This window comes from Ruditapes philippinarum, unplaced genomic scaffold (assembly GCF_026571515.1).
Source record: "Ruditapes philippinarum isolate M1 unplaced genomic scaffold, ASM2657151v2 ctg2992_1_1_1_1, whole genome shotgun sequence".
In the NCBI taxonomy this organism is placed as follows: Eukaryota; Metazoa; Mollusca; class Bivalvia; order Venerida; family Veneridae; genus Ruditapes; species Ruditapes philippinarum.
Window position 1 is genome coordinate 73329 of NW_026855019.1, and position 19881 is coordinate 93209.

The following is a 19881-nucleotide window of genomic DNA, read 5'->3' on the forward strand; positions in this document are numbered from 1 at the left end:
AAAGTCTCCATGTCTGCTAAAACAGAAAATATATTAGAACAATGGTTTACTTAAACACCCAGAATTTTATATTAAGAGTGATCGGCGGTTCTCTGATAAGATTTACAAAGAGAAGCAGCTATTGGAGATATCCGAGAAAGTGGGTGAGCCAGGTGTGTAACCATTTTCTTTGCATTTTATACGAGTATACCTTACAAAGTATAATTGAACAATATTAAACACAATTTATCTTAAGGCATAAGTAAGCTACTTACTAGTATAAAACACATACACATCCCAGTTTGATTAAAACAATGAGGGGTGCTCTAATGATGGTGATGCATCCGATCTTCACTTTCGAATTCGTACGATGAACGTACAGACATATCGCACGGCAATCTTACGGCAGCCTTGCGAATTCTTTTGCGTCGTGCGGTGCTCATGCGATTTTTATTCAATTTCGTACGATTGCCTTACGACTGTCTTTACAGTCGCACGTCTGTTGCACGGTCATTTTGCGACGACCATACGAACTGTTGTTGGTTTTTGTTCTACTTTCAAGCTTAAATAATCGTGCAAGCCATGCGGTCACCGTACGAACAGCTTACGTCTGCCTGACGATCTACAAATCCGTCAATTGCCTGCGACCTTTCTAAAGCACATATTTCTCTACAAATCGTTCGAACCAAATTCCGTGCGGCTGATGTGATAGAGGCTTTACTCCGTTGCCCCCAAAAATTCTACGTTGTGTATTGTAGTCATACCCGATGAATTGTGGGTAACGTATGTAGTAACTTTCATTGTGTGAAATTGCATTTTCTAGCGTAATTGTTGTTAAAGGGTTGGTTATTATGTAAATTATTGTTATTATAGTTATAATATTGTGATTTGTGTAGAAATTCGTTTACATTTGTTTGGACACCCAATTACCTGTCAGACCTCTGTGGAGCTCCTTGCAATTTTTTTCTTTTCTTTTTTTTTCAATGATTCGTTTAAGGTCCATTATTCCACAAAAATGCTTTTATTTTCATTTCTCAAAAGCCGTTTAAATTTTGGTGTCGTGTTGAAGTTTCCAACAAGTTATTCATTTGCCGATTACCTGAACCATCTATTGTTTTTTTTTGTTTTTTTTTTGGGTTTTTTTTTGGCAGTTAAAAAGTTAAAATGATAAGTATTTTAAAATAAAATCAAAGTACATATACGACTTTGTAGGACTTAGTTAATAAGAAGACAAATAACTTAACCTTCAGCGCTACTATATTCAGTGATAAACATCTTATATGCACTACAATTATTATTCAAACATAAAACTCCAGTTTTCCCTTTCTTAAGAAGGAAAAATTGATTCGTTTTTGTGAGGCATAGATATTTCTCTCGTTATAAGGTTGACATTAGATTAATTTATATACGTGAAAAAATATTAAATTATATACATGAAAAAAGTATTAAAAAGGAATATTCACAAAGTTGTAATTTATCTTATTTCTGAGTTCACGTACTAATGATGTAATGTCTAAGGCTTGGGTATGAAACGTTTTTTGTTAAATTATGTATCAGAATGATAATTAAATAAATAAATGGTTATTTACATTGATAGTTTGACAGATGAAATGTACTTTAATTTGTATTTATGGTATTCACTTCTTAGAAAAAGTTAATGCATATAACTTGACTGAACACGGCCGAGCTTAGTACGCGTACGTTACGTATCCAAAACGTTAAAAGTGGACAACTAAGTACGTTGACAACTCAGCACATATGCACTGGTTACATTTTAAACAGAAGTATCGTAGACAAGCATAATCTAATACACTTTAGAGTAAACATCCATTTGTATGTCTAACTATAACGACTAACTCGCACAAGCGTGTTCCTATTCACGTATGTAAATAAGATAAAAAAAAACATTTACTTTTGCATTTACATTTTCCTTAGTATGACTATATATTACAGTAATAGTCGGTTTTGATACTTTAAAATGCGCCAAAGATATTGTCAAAAACCCAAATCAATAAAACTTGGTATCGTTAACCATTCTTTATTATCATCCACGGATCAACAAAAAAGAATTATTAATTTTACCACAATGTTTATGTTGCTAAAGTCATACGGTAAGTTAAACGCCGGTGATATTTTACCGATATCAGTTAAATATGTTCATGGCTTCTGGAGAAATAATTATACCGTGCAAGGAATTCTGAAATTTGTTTTTTCAAACCCCCTCCTTATTGAAAATATTGTTCCTTTTCTAACTGTTGCTGGTGAATATATTCCGACATTGAATTCATAAAATATTCAATTTTCTTTTGAATGATAGGCTCATTGTTGTCTGTGACAGTCTTATTCTGTCCAGAATTATTTTCGTGTACAAGTTTGGTTAGAATTCGCTTTCGCGCCGACCGAGGAAACGCTATTTCAACTCGTATATTTTCATGGTTAACCCGTTTCAGAAAAGATACACTTTCTTTAGCAAGCTTGTCCATTTTATTCTGGCGTCTTTTCATTACAAGCGGATCTAGCTTGTATCTTTCTTCTGGTTTGATGTAATTCCGTAACCGCCTTCCGCGATAAAGCACTTCCTCCGATTTTCTGTCATGCGCATCAACTATTGTGTCTGGATCAATGGTATGAACAGTTTTTGTGGTTTTATCGCTTTTGTAATTCTCTTCAGCAGATTCTTCGTTTGATTTATTCTCTTTTTCCGAATTAATTTTCTCATGTCTTTCTTGCTCAGCATGTTTTGTTTCTGATGTAGAACGTTTTGTATCGGATGATTTGGATTTAGGTCTGTAATCGTCTTGTGTCTCGTGCACGCCAACAAAATTCGAGAAGCTTACACGCGACCTTGACCTATTTATAGCTCTTTCCCGCTCCGCATCTTGGTATGCTTTTGAATCAATTTTATACATTGGAGGTAACGTTATGACTCTAGTGTCAACTGTCCGTTCTTCTAATGGTTTGTATGTTATTAAATCTCCTTTATCTATTTCATTTTCGAGAACATTTTCGTTATCAGTTACTGTATCAACGTTAACAACAATGTCTATTTCATCTTTAATATTTTTGCCACTATATGTATCACTCTTAGTTTTTGATGCTGAATCATGAGTGACTATATTTGTATCTTCCGTCCGACTGTCGTTTTCATTACCATTTATTCTTATAGCAATCCTATTACCTGTGGATTGAAAATTATGAATTTCCGGATTAGATACACTTCTGTTTATATTATGTGGTGGAAGTTTATGCAAAACATTTTCAGATCGACTAGTTCGTGCTGATTTCAATGATGGGGAATAACTTTTTGACGACATTATCCTATTTGAAGACATCGATGACCGGCTTAAAACTCCACGTGATGTACTGGACTTTGGTCGTTGCTTCGGTAGAGGAATAACAGCGTCAAGGTAGGCTGCGTTATATGTGGTTTCCATAGCACTGTATGCCCATGGGCGCGTGACACGCTTAGAAATGTCAAAGGTTGTGTCCAGAACAAATCCATCAGGAGTTTCGCTCCCTCCTGTTGTCATTCGAATATCTTTACATTCGGCTACTAGATCCTGACGCTGTTTAGCAGTGGCGTCGTGAAAAACACCGGCGCTTTCTTTAAGTTTATCAAGACGTTGTCGAAGAAGCTTCTCCTCATACCTGTTCTTGGAATATGCTCTGATTTCACTGTCGGAAAACTTTCTGCTCATGTCGGTCTCTTTTCCTTTTGTATATACTATGGTCACAAATAATACAATAAGTCCGTTGGTAAATCTGAAGTAGATAATTTGAAACACAATTTGATTGATAAAGTACTTGTACTGATATAACTGTGAAAAAAGTAAATATTTTTGCAAATCATCGGCTGAAAATTAGATAAACGTGTTTAAATTGATATGAAAAGTACGCCTTTCATATCTTCACGTGCACTTCGGTTAAGTGTTCGGTTAAAGTAGCGGCTTATCCAATTCAGCTGCCATTAAATTTTGAAAGATAACCAATATTTCATAACCAGGTGTCAAGAGTTAGTCGTTTTTCATTATGAACAGTAAATTAATTTCGCTCGATACAAAGTTCAGGATGGATCAATCTTGGTACCTTAAGCCCATCTGAGGTTGTGCAGCAACCATGTACCGCGCCGTGTGAAAATAAACTATGGAAGATAATGATTATACCTAAAATTTTAACCAGTCAATATTTTCAATCAAATATTGTTGAAATTGATTAAATTGATAAATTGAGCAATGGTAACCACGTGTACAGGTAAAGTCGCGGTGTCACTGAAATATGAGGGATTACTTTCAAGTCTACCTATACTTAACTTCCACAAAACATAACTCACTACCAGGATACCTTGTCGCTTTTAAGTATGCACGAGGGATCAAAGAAGATCCATAGATAATTTTCAATTTTGTGATGAAATTGAAAGCATAATGTATTTGGGCTAAAATGTCATTTTATACAATAAAAGGACCTCTCAGTGTGGGAGAGCATAGGATTTAAAAACTAGCATGAAGATTGGGTAGAAATGAATTATGTGCCACACCGAGACTTATAAATAATCTAGTGTTATTAATAATAAATTGCGGTATGATTCTAAAGACATGTGTGAATTAACCAGGCCTTTTGACATTAACCTCCGCTAATAAATGAAGTAACCTCGGTGCTAACATTTTCTCATGTGCCAGTAAAAATTCCCAAACGAAAACTGTTTTCTTTTTGTCTTTTCATTCTTTCTATTTATATATATATTTTTTAAACATTTTAAAATACTATCGTTTCCTTCCTCTTCAATTTAATGATAACAAAGATTAGTCAAACAAAATCCAAAAATGTGGCAATTTGAAACACATACTTTTTCAGTTGTTGATCCTTTGTTCATTGTAATCAAAAATTGATAAAAATTGAATAAATAATATTTGCAAGTCATGAAGATACACATAAATTAATCACAAGTTTTATCCCGAACAGTTTGCTACACTACTTTTAAAATTTTCATATTTTCCATTTGAACGCTGATTAAGAAGAAAATACACAAAACTGATTATTAAAATTACCCAAGGAGAGCAAAGATCTCTTAATTATTTAATTTTCCGCTGTTCTAAAAATGAAGAACAATAAATAGTTTTACAGTAATCCGAGGTTTTTCTTCTATTTCAGAATTTCTAACACAGTAATATTATGTTGAAATTTTAAACTCATTACTTCTGGTAATTATCACAATATAATCCTAGGAAAAATTACACTGAAGTTGTTGGCGAGTATGTTTGCTCTTCTAGTTTCTGAAGAAAAATAAAAGTAATTTCAATAATTTTCAGTTAAAATTGTAAAATGAATAAAGCATAAATACGAACCTTTTATATCGTTCGGTAGTTTGTTAGTTCACCAAGAATCCATACGCCGAGAACAAACAATGAATTGACATAAAATTTGCTTCAATAATTCGATCCGAACTTTTACTTATTAAGTTATATTAAAACAAATTTCCGAACGTTCATCTTTCAGTCTAAATTTATTTACAAAGTTGCGCATCACGCGTCGTTATTCTTTGCACAAAGAATGGGCACATTCCATTTAACAGCATGCCAATTGTATCATTATTTATATTTTTGATTAACATTACGTCAAAACTCAATTCTGTGCAAATATTTAAAATTATTCCAAAGTACGCTATATTAGGGTCAGAAATTTATCAAATTTGAAACAAAGTTTAAAATCGATACAATGATAGCTGAACTTTTGTTTACTGTAATCGATCAACTTTTTGATAATAAAATGTGAAATTATTACAATCGATACAGTGATCATATACGCAAATTTGCTTTTCAAACATGTAATGAAATCTTAGAATAAATTTATTATATTATGACAATAGGTGGCATTAATTTATTCAAATGATCAAAGTGGAGTACCGTGGCAAAGGGTTAATCAAATACCGCGGACAATTTGCAAAACCAATATTGGACTTTTGACTAAATTTAATGTAAAGACATACTCAAAGCACATGTAATGATCCCATTCGTCGTGAAAATGTTCTTATTGTAGAGAACCATTGTGTCAGAAGAAATTAATATAATAAACATATAACCCCCCCCCCTCCCCCACCTCCCGTTCTGTGTTTAAACTCTAAAAACAGACCATAAAAAGTATATAATTACTTTAGACCGCATTAGTAAGATAAATTTCCGTATTAAATCAAATGTATTAAACTGAATAGATATTGAAATTCATACAAATAAAATGATTAATTTTAGGCGGAAAACATGTATACAGCGTTACAAAACGCTACCGGAAGTAATGTTGTACGTGGCTTTTAATTTGGTAGTAAAAACTAAAATATCCAAATTAAAGCATCCACCCATGAGGCCTCCCGTTATTCTTTTGTAGTCATTTACGACATGTTGAGAACATTTTTTCTTGCATTAAAGATAAACATTGCTCAAATTTGTGTAAATACTTTTACAAATGTATTGCAGAAAATGAATAGAAATCCAGAAAATTCTTACTGAATATGTTTTATTTAAATTAGAAAATGCGCAAACTATGTATTTGGAAGTTACATTCCCTATTACTGGTCAAGTTATTTGGTCTTTTCCTAAAAAACTGTCAGTGTTGTTTAATGACAGTTTACCTTTAAGTTTATAAAATTTAAAGCATAACATATCAACTTTGTGTGTACTCAAAAATTGTTTCTTTTTTCTTTTTAAAGAGACTTAATAGGAATTTTAAAACAGTATATTTAAACATTTTTTAAATATTAAGTTTGAGCATAATATATAAAGTTAATGTACTTGTTAAAGTTTGACGCATTAATACTAATCTCAGTTTCATTTTTATTGGCATATCAGCACACACATATAATAAGAAAAGATAACAAAGATATCACAAATACATGTACATACAAAGAAAAGCATTTTAGCTTACATTAAGAATGAAAGTATTGAAAAACATCTATATTAATTAGCATATTAATTATACATAAGTAAATATAAAATACTGAACTACAATGTACATTGATTAACATTCTGAAAAACAACAAGTATTTATGAAGTAATTAACCCATTACTTCATGAGCATATTGTGAAAAATGGCTGTTTTCATTGAAAAGTCTCCCGTTACAAGTTCAATTTGCTATAATACTATAAAAACAGCTTCAACACTAATCAAACTTGGCACAAATGTTGACTGGACCATTGCCCTTGCAACAACATGCTCAGGCTTAAATTTTCTGTTACCATGGCAACGAGGGGACATCTCAAAATTGCCAAAAATCACTATTTTGCGTTGTTTTTTTTACATCAAAATTGATTTCAAAGTGCTGCAACTTCTCAATGGATTAAGATAGAGTCAAATGCTTTTCAGCATTGGTTACACGTTACCTTATGATCAATCTGTGGTCATTTATAGCCTCTCACAAGTCCAAAATTTTCTTGGCGATGAGGGGAACTCCGCCCCCCTTCAAACCCCCCAAACAGAAGGGGACACATCCCCCTTCTGGCAACCCCCTGATGTATCTTTTGGTTGGGGGCCGCGCCGAAAAAGTTGTTACTTTTTTGAACAACATTTTTCAAACAAAAACTAGTTTTTGGGGCCTAAATAAGGCTTTTTTTCACCATTTGAGACAACAAAAAGGGGGGGGGGGGTGAAAAAGGCGTTAAAAGGCGTGTATAAATAAGACTTATAAAAAATAAATCAGAAAGTTACAAAAATATCAAACGACAATTTGTTAAGTATAATTTATGTAAGTATACTTATTTAGAAAAAGACAGAACAGATATACGATAACTACATGTATAAGAATTTTGTTCCTTAAATTATCATTTGACATTAAATTCCGTTTGCATTTGTGTATCCTAATATACAAGTAAGTATAGCCAATATTAATGGTACAGTTAGTCTCAGAAATGAATGAAAATTTCATTCTAGAGAAAGGGAAAAAATGTGTTTTAAAATGTTTTAGTAATGGATTAAGAACATGCTAGATGTTTATCACTTGGTGAAAATAGCGCTGACTGTGTAAACATTATCATTATAAGGTTGCAAAATCTAAACTAAAACTGTAATACAAAACCAAGAAATAAACATCTTTTGAGAAATCAAAAGTGTAGTACTTCTGAGGCTTACTGGGTCTTAAAGTAGTAAGGAGTTGACAACACAACATGAATTACGGTTACCATTACTTTTACCCTATATTGTATCATATTTAAAATTAATATAGATCTACACATATTTGGTAACTCATTCTTTTTGCTGCTGTGTAGATTTGTGGTGTATAAAAATTAATACAGCATGGCTAATTATCAATGAAAGCTGTGGATTAACCGAGTTATAAACAAGACAGGCTGTTACTAATTCAATGTAATCAGAGATTTATATTCCCGGATAACGAACATTGAAACATATTGTAAAAGATGGGTTTGAAAATAGAAATACGCCTAAAATAACAAAAAAATGATTTTTGAAAAAGGAAAGCAAACAGAAGTGTATACATAAAAAAGGAGAAATTTTTTTAAAAAATGATGTTTCACTTAGACTCGAACCTCCTATGCCTCCAAATTAAACAGAAAGTTTCCACACGGTGTTGTCACCGAGGCTTTTCAGGCAGTGCCACATATTTTGCACGAGTCAGGAGTGCACTGTAATAACAATAAAATTTAAACGTTGTGATGATCTCATGACATGTTACGCATGACATTTATTAATGGAAAAATTTCCTATGACGTTCAATCTCTAGGTCATCTACTATTGAAGGCGCTTTTGCCAACTTGTCTTTCTCAACAATGTTCTGGACCATAGATCTATATATATGCAGATTGCACTGACCATGGAATATTGGTTTGGTTTTGGAGTGGAAAATCGAACAATATCACATAAATATCATATGCAGACGTTCCAATATAAGTTACTTGGATTAGAACTACCGCTTCAAGTTAATCTATTTCAAAAGTGGAGCTAACTTTGTTCACATCTGTCTTTTAGTACTAGATAACCTGTGGATATTGCGACTAAATGAGAACAGCCAATCAAAAAGTACCATCTGTATTTTAATCTTTAAATACATTTTGTCGGTATTTGTGTTTATGAAATTAAAATGGAATAAGATTGATATAATTTTTTTATATTTGTTAAGTTTTTTATCCGTGACGATATAAAAAAAACTTTATGTTTCTTACAGTAGGCATATTTTCACTTTGGTATTGAGAGTCTCAACAGCCGGAAGTCACTCCCGGAAGTGAATGACATCTAAGGGAGGTTACTGCTAATTTACTTGAAATGCCGGTGAAGATAAACGTCAACAACAGAATAACAGTTGTTTTCCCGTTAAAAATGACAATGAATGTATTTGTTTTGAAGCTTATTCACTACTTGTTAGCACTTGCAACGTTTATGAAACAATGTCTTTTTCGAATTCCTTCGTTGCCATTCAACAAACCTGACAGTTTGTCTGCTCAGACTGATGCAAGAAAGCTGAAAAAGTTACCTTTGCATATTGGAATGTTAATTTTAGAGGATGACATGTCTTACACTGACATAGCAAACTTTATATTGTGGTCTGCTGCAATGGGAATATCGTTCATCAGCATTTATGATAAAAATGGTGAGTATCTGATATTTAAATTCATGATACAATGTAGGAAATTAGATGTTACCTTTGACACGGAAAGCAGTAAATATGAAAAAGGCAAAGCCTCTAAGCGAGCTCCATTTTCTTTTACCGTTAAATAATCGTTCATTTATATTTTACATTTTCCGTTTTTAAATTGTCATTTGGTATTTTATACACTGCTTCCATTTATTTTGGTTCCCCCTTTCTATTACGGTTCCCATATAAGTGCGCAGGACACCAGTCTTCGCTTCCGTTTTCAATCAGAGTTCATCGGCTTTTATCGTTATCTTGTAATTAGAAAAGTTGCGATGTGTCAATTTGGTACTTCGGACGAAAGTTTTCAAAACCATCATCTAGCAGGTACTCGCGTTACCATAAAGCTCGCTTTGCGAGCAGGCCCTTTGGGCCAGCTCGTCGAGCTCGCTATGATTTAATAGCAAGCATAAGTTTGAAACGTATCATATATTTCCCGATGTGCATAGGACGGCTTACCGATAAAGATTGACACACGCCAATGTATTTGTGGTTGTAAACAATCAGTAATATTTATGCATCCTTGAGCGAAATTAAGCATATGCAGAAGGCTTGCTATGAAATATATCCATCTATCGTAATAAACACGCGTACCGGGACGCCAAAATTAGCGTCACAAAGAACCCTCCACTTATTTAATCTTATTTATAGCTTGACTATGATAAGAAAAAGAAGAGCTATCCTAGTCACTAGAGCATCAGCGTCAGCGTTACCACTTGTATTAAAGTTTGCGTTCCACCTCAAATATTTTCAAAGTCCATTTGAAACTTTGCACACTTGTTCACCATCATGTCCCCAACGTGTACAGAGGAGGAGGTAACTCTTTCAAGCATTTTGACAGAATTATGTCCCTTTTTCGACTTGGAATTCACATTAAAGTTTTTTTAATACCTCAAATACTTACAAAGTCCATTGACATACATGTATGGCTTTGAAACTTTGCACACATGTTTATCATCATGCCCCCAATCTGTAGACAAGAGGAAGTAACTCTATCAAGCTTTTTGACAGAATAATGCCCCTTTTTCGACTTTTACGTTGAACTTTAAAGTTTGCATACCACCTCAGATATTTTCATATTCCATTGACATCTGGCTTTGAAACAAGTTGAAATTTTATACACTTCCTTGAGAGCATTATAAGACTCTCTCCAAGGCCTAATATGAAATGGGAAGTCGGTTAAAAAAATAGTTTGAAAGGTGTCATCCGGTATTATATGCACTGCTTCCGTTTTCACTCAGAATACTCAACGATTATTATTTATCCAAAAAGTTGGGATTGTCCGTTATCGGAAAACCACGCCTATTATCATTGAATTACATTGAAAATGGCGCCGCCCTACTAGAACTGACACTGAAAATTTATTGATAGGTATAGAATTCTATGTATTCTTTAGTTGTTTTTTTATTTGATTTTCTTTTAAATATACACATGTAGTCTATAGCTGGGCAAAATTTTAGGGGAAAAATAAAATTCCAACAATTGAGAATGTAATTTATCCACACATTTTACAAAATTTTCAATTCAATTTAACAAACAGGTTACATAACAACAGTGGCTATCTATAGGGACAGCTTTCTGTCTTCTAGTTGATATAAGTCAATGCTCTCGTGTAGAATGTGCACAGGGCACTTTAGGGGGAAATATTAACATTTTTTTGGGAAATATACCTATTTTTAACTTGGGGAAACAGCCTTTATTCACCTAGGAAAAAATACAGAAAAAAAATCACTGAATGGTCACCGATTATAAATAAAGATTATCTTATATTTTAACCCATAACCCTCAAACCCTAAACAATGAAGAAATAATATTGGGTAAAATGTTAAATTTAGCTGCAGACAGATTCTAAAGTGTAGACATTAAATAAACAAAAATGCACTTATTAAGTACTGTTCCATCTATGTGAATTGATGGTTGTTATGTAAAATTAGGTGCAACCTATGATGCAGAAAGCCCTCATGATTTAATAACAAGCATAAATTTTCAATATATAAACCAGATCTTTCTTGGACTTCGTAAATAATGAGTAAATGCAGGTATTTTGTACCGTTAATTAGATACAAAAGAATTGGTGATGTTTAACCTATCATTGAAATGTTCTGAGTCAGTTGCATTTTCTTAGACCCTTTCAGTTAAACTTATGATAAGGTCATAATGAATAATAACCAAGGAGTTCCGATTGGTTCCAAGTGTTTCTGTATATCTTTGAAATAATTTGGAGAAACTCTAAAAATATACAATATCCAGTAGCAACTGTCATTTACATTTCAGGTGTTGTGAAAAGGAATAAAAAGACTCTTCAAGAAGAAATTTTAAGACAGAAAAGTTCGCACATTGACTCTGAATATAGCAAAGCTGAAATAGATATACATTCCAGTTTAGAAAAATTAACCAGTGAGTATACATTCTTTTGTTTTCATCAGAAAATGTATGGTGTTTTCATGCATTTTATCACCAGGGGCCAGAATAAGGCCAAATTCCCAATCAAAAATGGCCTGTTTCTTTCCCAGTTTCAAAAAGGAAATTCTCAACAGCAGCTGGAAAAAAAATTAAAGTGTTTCACAAGTTATAAGAAAAATTGAATTGTTAAAAAAGGGTCATATATTAATACACTCTTAAGTATTAAGTCATGTATAAGGTAGATATTCAATTTTTTATAAATTCTAAAATTTCCCAAAATGCCAAATATTTTCCCCCAGATTATGCAAAGGGGCCTTTTTTGTCAAAATAGCTCAAAAAGGCCCTGCAATGTGAGTTTTACATGTATGTTTCTTGTTAAAACAAAAAACTTTCAATTTTAATATTTGTACTTTAGTTAGAAATCAGTAGAAATTCCTGTTTTCCATTATAAAGGGCCTTTACTTGTTCATGATTACAATTTGTCTGTTATTGCAGCTTAATTTCTTTAATTTTTTGTAAGACTTGTTGATATTCACATGTATTTGTTTCTTCTGGAAACATCTTCAGTCATTGAAATGCTTCATTTGATAGTATTACTTATATTCGAGCACACTGGTTAACAATTTCTTCAAGTTCAATGAGTTACCCCAGTGTTGTATACATACATAAGTATTTCGTAGATGGGAAGTAAGAAAATCTATGATTGGAACAAAGTTTAAGTGGGTCAAAAGAAAATTATGATAGTTAACTAAACTTAAAATTCCAGTTTTATCAAATGCATTTTTATCCTTTATTTCTTTATAATTAAATAGTAAATTAATTGAAAATGTTTCCTTAGCTTAGGGCAATACCTGTTAGAATGTAACTGGATAAAATAGCCATGATTTTATTACTTTTTTATGTGGTCAGAGCATATCTTTATTACTATAAAAGAACAACATAATTATATGTATGATAAGATATTGATCAATTTATGTGTGATTTTCAGGTAGGGGTTCGTCAAGAATAAATGTTTTTCTTCTGTCTCTCAAAGATGGACGTCAGTCTATAGTAACTATGGCTAGACATATATGTGGTCAGGTTTCACTAAAACAGTTAAATACTGCAGATCTTTCAACACATTCTTTAGACCAACTTTTTCAAGGTATGATAATGTAATTCTATAACTTTTAAAGAAATTTATACATATGTAGAATTGTAGCTGGCTTAATATTGTGCACTATTTTTATATTTTGATAAATCTGACAAGGGGGTTCCTTTAGCTTATATGCTCATATAGTTTTTGTGTTTTACTGGGAATAGAAATGATTATTTTTGTTTAAAACTACATTTGTGTATATTTATTTTTTTTTTTCATAACTGTTACTTGTTTTGTCAGATAATATCATTTGCAATGTCTTATTTTTAAAGTTCACATTTGCTAATATGTGTGTTTTAGGATTTTTGTTGTTGTTTATTTGTTTTTATATGAACATTAACAAATGCAATTGTGTGTTATGTTACAGTCAACTGCATGAGTGTTAAAGGTATTTAAAATTAGCATACACAACATTGATTGATATAAAATGTTTATTTCAGAGGAGACAGGGTACCCAGACCCTGATTTAGCTGTAAAGTTTGGAAATACAGAGTCTCTGATGGGCTTTATGCCATGGCATGTACGTCTTACAGAAGTTTTGTAAGTATTATGACCTGAAGCTACATGCTGTAGGCTACATTAAGATTTCACTGATTTTTTTTTTTTTGCTATAGGTAATTGTCAATATCCTAATACAAATTATAAACACAGCTTGAGTAGGAACTGAAGCGACCATTCTGTATTGTAGCTAGATAGCTTGCATACATGTAAAGATATGTAATTCTTGCATATCAGATAGGCTTTCCTACTGTTTACTTGGTTGCTAGAAAAACATGTTTTGTGCGCCCAGCACGCTTGCTTTAAAATGATGTCATTCCTGTGCGCCTTTTATGAAATTTAATGAATTGTTTACTTAGGATGATGTCATTTCACTGTTAGTAAATGAAGTTGGTTGATAGAGAATTTTTTAGTTGAATTGTGTAAGAAGCTTAAAGCTTATGGACACACTTTCAAATCTGTCCCTGGAACCAACCAGTACTGAGCAATAAATGTAGAGTTTCTTACTTGAGAAACAGCAGCTTCCCCTGACTGGGTTTGAACCCAAGCTAATTGCAATCCTGAGATTACTAGTCCATTGGGTAACTACTCAGCCATGCCACCACATGAATTAAGTTGTAAATTCATACATTATTATAAGAAAAAAGTGCTTAATGAAAATAGTTGCTTTTGTTATTTTATTTTGAAACTTGATTTATATGTAATACGCAAGAAAAATAATCAAACACTGGCTGTTGCCACAGACAGAAATATCTAGCTCTCGGGGAAACTGTTTAGCGAAAAGTCAGCAGAACCTTTTTACTGCCATAAACAGTTATCCTTGTGCTAGACATTCTGGTATGTACCCGCAGCTGGTATAGGATTTTTATGTAATTTAATGTCCTTGAATTGATTAAAAACCCTAAAACCAAGAGATGCATGTACGTAAGTGGCAGTTATTTGCAATTGATGTTCTTCACCACTTTGTCATAGGAAGCCACTGACCAAATAATAATACATGTACATTTTTAAGATGACTTGAAAATTTTGCAAATGAGTTTTTTATTTGCAGGGAACTTGTCAATCTGTTTATTTAACGCTTGCAATGTAGAAAATTAAGATAAACACATTTATTGTTAATTTTGTGTAGTCATTCGTACTTGAAAATTACCCATAATTTCGTTAGTTTACGATTAAATATACTTTGACTTTTTAATATTTCAGATCATGGCCGACTCATTTTGGACTAGAGTATAAAACATTTAAATCATTGCTAGTCAGTTATGGATGTACAGAACAGCGTTTCGGAAAGTGATGATATTTGACTAGATAGTTATATTAAAATTCATGTTATTGTATAAAGAAGCTTATCCAAGGCATGCATTTCCAGCTAACGTTCCCAGGGTGCAATATTTTACAGTATTTGACTGTAATGTTTAAGTGTACGCAGCTTAACTCTGGGTAGGCATCGGCTCAATAAATGTGTCCCATTACGAATGTGCTAGAACATCCCATTTTCTAAGTTTGGGACAATGAAACACATGTTCCCTGGAAATGATGATCTCTTCATAAGATAGCCTGATGTAGATACACTCTGTGTTGTATGTATTAAGAATAATCATATAATCACCACAGTGACAATGACAGTTAAAACATGACCGTCTGCTCAGTTTAGAAAGTTTGTTTTTTATTTCTTGAGCTAAGATTTAACAGTGTTCACAGTACTAAATTATGTAGGGGGAATTAAGAGGACTGACTTTCTTCCTCAGTGGTTTTGGCATAGAATGATAAGCATTTTGTAATTGTTATATACATGTATGTGCTGAAATGCAGCTAGCATTTTATGTGTTACTTGCTGGACAAGAATTGATTTTAATGTTTGAGGTTTTTCCTAAATTATGATTTAGTTGAGAATGCATTAGGAAATGCTCACTGCAACTTAATGATTCAAGTTCTTATGTTGTAAACATGTTCATTCCTCTAGTGTAAGTTATTGCTTGTAAAGGGATTTGTTTCTATTTAGTGACCCAGCTATTTAGCTTGACTAGATAAATAGTGACTTGTTATATATGAATGTATTAAATATTATTTTAATGATAGAAAATGATAAAATCTGTTGAGTTTGCATTTATCAGCTTAATTGGTAATTTTTAACTTATATTAACATCAATTCTTGATGTAACTTGTTTGATTTATAAAGCGTAAAAACACAGTTTCAACGTCATCAATAATCAAAGCTGAATACCTCCAGATAAGAGAGTTTTTAAAAAATATATATAAATTTTAACATATTTTTTCTACTCTGGGTGCCTGTTCATGCCTGAAATAATGCTTGGAAGGGCACCTGATATCTTTCTGCAATAAATCTGAAAAGTCGCCATATGACCTATACTTTGTTGTTGCGACTTAAAACCTGACAAAAATAAAAACATCTTTATTGAAAGATTACACAAAATTTAGTTATATATACAATGAGTAGAATGCTTTACTTGTTATAAATGTAACTTATTACAGATTTTATAGATTTGTTCACCATATTTCTACTTCATTACTAACAGACTGCAAGTAATGTGTTTTTTTTCCCTAATTGACACATTTTATTCATGTAATAGGTTTATAGGTGTTTCTTTTTTGTCTCTTGACAACATTTTAAATATTTCATTATTTAGAATCGATGACTTCTAATCCACTTACCTCTCTGGCGTGGGTTCGATCCCCGGGAGAGGTAGTCTAGTACTGATGTAACTCTCCAGGAACGATGGTTAGGAAACTACCTGCCTATATGACTGAAATACTGTTGGGAAAAGGCGTAAAAGGACACAAACAAACAAACATTATTTAGATATACTGGGAAATTTCCAGTTGTCAATAAAATTGAGTTTATTTTAATATTGTGTAATTTTTTTTAAAGATATTTTGCATAATCAAATATTTCATTGTAACAGCTTATTATAAGTTTACCAGTACAATATTTAACATAAATTATGTAGAACTGAACTAATAACAGACCCCATACACTGTCAAAACAAGGCACCTTAACAGAAGCTTTTCATGGTCATTCACCCATCATTGACATATTTTACAACTTCCAAAGTCTATCAAAAACCTAATAACGATTCATGAGAATAAAACATTGAAAGCTTTCAAACTCCGGTGTAGATAAGAAATGAAAGTGAGCTATAGTTTGATATAGTAAAACTAGGGAAATCTTCTTTCAGTATTTATTTATTGTCAATTTAGAACAATTCCCACTGGTCAAAATCTGTATGCAGGTTATTTATAAGTTAATTGAGTGGCATGTCACTGAGTAACTTGTCTCAAATTGATAATATACACTACATGTATTAAGTATTGTATTTGAATGTTTTAATTGAGTATATGCTAGATATTATATAATTGTTATGTCTATTTTTATATTGTATGCAAGGTATAAGTGATTTTTCAAGGGCAGATTTCTTATTTTTCAACAAGGGTCAATAGAATTTGTATTTTATAAGTTGTTAACAACAGTAATTTTACTACTAATGTCAAGGATTTTGTTTGAATATCATATGATGGAATTATTGTAATTTTATACAAAGTATTATTATTAAACTTGATTTTTTCATGAAATGAATGGCATGTTAATAGCAGAATGCAGAATGATATTTTTACTTTTCAGAACGTAATTTTAACAAATCACAGACATTGTTAGGAATTTTTTTATCTTTAAATTTAATATGGAATCTTTTTTTAACTTTTTTTCTTACATGAAAGGTGAGGGGTTGTATTTATATAAGTGTTTCTGTTATTGCGTCAGTATCCCTATGTAAAATATTTTTACATTATTTTTATACAAGGAAATTTGTAGGTAATCAATATTATAGGTACTAGTAATTAGAAGAGGGGGTATATTGTTTTGCAAATGTCGGTCTGTCTGTCTGTCTGTCGGTCTGTCCGTCGGTAGACCACATGGTTTCCGCTGATTATCTTGAAAAGTATTTATCACAAAGTCTTCATATTTCACATTGTGATTGGTCATAACTAGTAGATGACCCCTATTGATTTTGGGGTCACTAGGTCAAAGGTCAAGGTCACAGGGACCTTAAATGTTAAAATGGTTTCCGCTGATTATCTTGAAAAGTATGTATCACAAAGTCTTCATATTTCACATAGTGATTGGTCATCACTAGTAGATGACCCCTATTGATTTTGGGGTCACTAGGTCAAAGGTCAAGGTCACAGGGACCTTAAATGTCAAAATGGTTTCCGCTGATTATCTTGAAAAGTATGTATCACAAAGTCTTCATATTTCACATAGTGATTGGTCATCACTAGTAGATGACCCCTATTGATTTTTGGGTCACTAGGTCAAAGGTCAAGGTCACAGGGGCCTTAAATGTCAAAATGGTTTCCGCTGATTATCTTGAAAAGTATGTATTACAAAGTCTTCATATTTCACATAGTGATTGGTCATCACTAGTAGATGACCCTATTGATTTTGGGGTCACTAGGTCAAAGGTCAAGGTCACAGGGACCTTAAAATGTCAAAAGGGTTTCCGCTGATTATCTTGAAAAGTATGTATCACAAAGTCTTCATATTTCACATAGTGATTGGTCATCACTAGTAGATGACCCCTATTGATTTTGGGGTCACTAGGTCAAAGGTCAAGGTCACAGGGGCCTTAAATGTCAAAATGGTTTCCGCTGATTATCTTGAAAAGTATGTATCACAAAGTCTTCATATTTCACATAGTGATTGGTCATCACTAGTAGATGACCCCTATTGATTTTGGGGTCACTAGGTCAAAGGTCAAGGTCACAGGGGCCTTAAATGTCAAAATGGTTTCCGCTGATTATCTTGAAAAGTATGTATCACAAAGTCTTCATATTTCACATAGTGATTGTCATCACTAGGAGATGACCCCTATGATTTTTGGGTCACTAGGTCAAAGGTCAAGGTCACAGGGGCCTTAAATGTCAAAATGGTTTCCGCTGATTATCGTGAAAAGTATGTATCACAAAAGTCTTCATATTTCACATAGTGATTGGTCATCACTAGGAGATGACCCCTATTGATTTTGGGGTCACTAGGTCAAAGGTCAAGGTCACAGGGGCCTTAAATGTCAAAATGGTTTCCGCTGATTATCTTGAAAAGTATGTATCACAAAGTCTTCATATTTCACATAGTGATTGATCATCACTAGGAGATGACCCCTATTGATTTTGGGTCACTAGGTCAAAGGTCAAGGTCACAGGGGCCTTAAATGTCAAAATGGTTTCCGCTGATTATCTTGAAAAGTATGTATCACAAAGTCTTCATATTTCACATAGTGATTGGTCATCACTAGGAGATGACCCCTATTGATTTTGGGGTCACTAGGTCAAAGGTCAAGGTCACAGGGGCCTTAAATGTCAAAATGGTTTCCGCTGATTATCTTGAAAAGTATGTATCACAAAGTCTTCATATTTCACATAGTGATTGGTCATCACTAGTAGATGACCCCTATTGATTTTGGGGTCACTAGGTCAAAGGTCAAGGTCACAGGGGCCTTAAATGTCAAAATGGTTTCCGCTGATTATCTTGAAAAGTATGTATCACAAAGTCTTCATACTTCACATAGTGATTGGTCATCACTAGTAGATGACCCTTAATGATTTTGGGGTCACTAGGTAAAAGGTCAAGGTCACAGGGACCTTAAATGTCAAAATGATTTCCGCTGATTATCTTGAAAAGTATGTATCACAAAGTCTTCAAATTTCACACAGTGATCGGTCATAACTAGTACATGACCCCTATTGATTTTGGGGTCACTAGGTCAAAGGTCAAGGTCACAGGGGCCTTAAATGTCAAAATGGTTTCCGCTGATTATCTTGAAAAGTATGTATCACAAAGTCTTCATACTTCACATAGTGATTGGTCATCACTAGTAGATGACCCCTAATGATTTTGGGGTAACTAGGTCAAAGGTCAAGGTCACAGGGACCTTAAAATGTCAAAATGGTTTTCACTGATTATCTTGAAAAGTATTCATCACAAAGTCTTCATATTTCACATAGTGATTGGTCATAACTAGTAGATGACCCCTATTGATTTTGGGGTCAAAGGTCAAGGTCACAGGGGCCTTTAATATCAAAAGGGTTTCTCTGATTATCTTGAAAAGTATTCATCACAAAGTCTTCATATTTCACCTATTTATTGGTCATTAGTAGTAGATGACCTTCATTGATTTAGGGGTCATTAGGTCAAATGTCAATGTCAAATGGGCCTTAAATG

General features: G+C 32.9%; 2 protein-coding genes across 2 annotated transcripts; one reads left to right on the plus strand and one right to left on the minus strand.

Moving 5' to 3' along the window:
* Positions 1–2001: 2001 nt before the first annotated feature.
* Positions 2002–5641, minus strand: LOC132741858 (uncharacterized). Its single transcript, XM_060730120.1, has 2 exons — positions 5322–5641; positions 2002–3741 (listed from the first exon to the last, which is right to left on the minus strand). Exon 2 carries the CDS (start codon positions 3675–3677, stop codon positions 2205–2207), a length of 1473 nt encoding a protein of 490 aa, XP_060586103.1. The 5' UTR covers positions 3678–3741; positions 5322–5641; the 3' UTR covers positions 2002–2204.
* Positions 5642–9124: 3483 nt separating this feature from the next.
* On the plus strand, positions 9125–18501 carry LOC132741859 (dehydrodolichyl diphosphate synthase complex subunit nus1-like). Its single transcript, XM_060730121.1, has 5 exons — positions 9125–9565; positions 11882–12004; positions 12999–13154; positions 13589–13688; positions 14850–18501. The coding sequence occupies exons 1-5, from the start codon at positions 9241–9243 to the stop codon at positions 14938–14940; spliced, it is 795 nt and encodes a 264-aa protein (XP_060586104.1). The 5' UTR covers positions 9125–9240; the 3' UTR covers positions 14941–18501.
* The last annotated feature ends 1380 nt before the right edge of the window (positions 18502–19881 follow it).

What these genes read in the sequence shown, in the direction of transcription:
- LOC132741858 (XM_060730120.1), bottom strand. Translation starts at nt 3,677, where the DNA reads ATGAGCAGAAAGTTTTCCGACAGTGAAATCAGAGCATATTCCAAGAAC.
- LOC132741859 (XM_060730121.1), top strand. Translation starts at nt 9,241, where the DNA reads ATGCCGGTGAAGATAAACGTCAACAACAGAATAACAGTTGTTTTCCCG. An exon ending in CAGCATTTATGATAAAAATG is followed by an intron (nt 9,566 to 11,881) that starts GTGAGTATCTGA and finishes TTTACATTTCAG; the next exon opens with GTGTTGTGAAAAGGAATAAA. An exon ending in TTTAGACCAACTTTTTCAAG is followed by an intron (nt 13,155 to 13,588) that starts GTATGATAATGT and finishes TGTTTATTTCAG; the next exon opens with AGGAGACAGGGTACCCAGAC.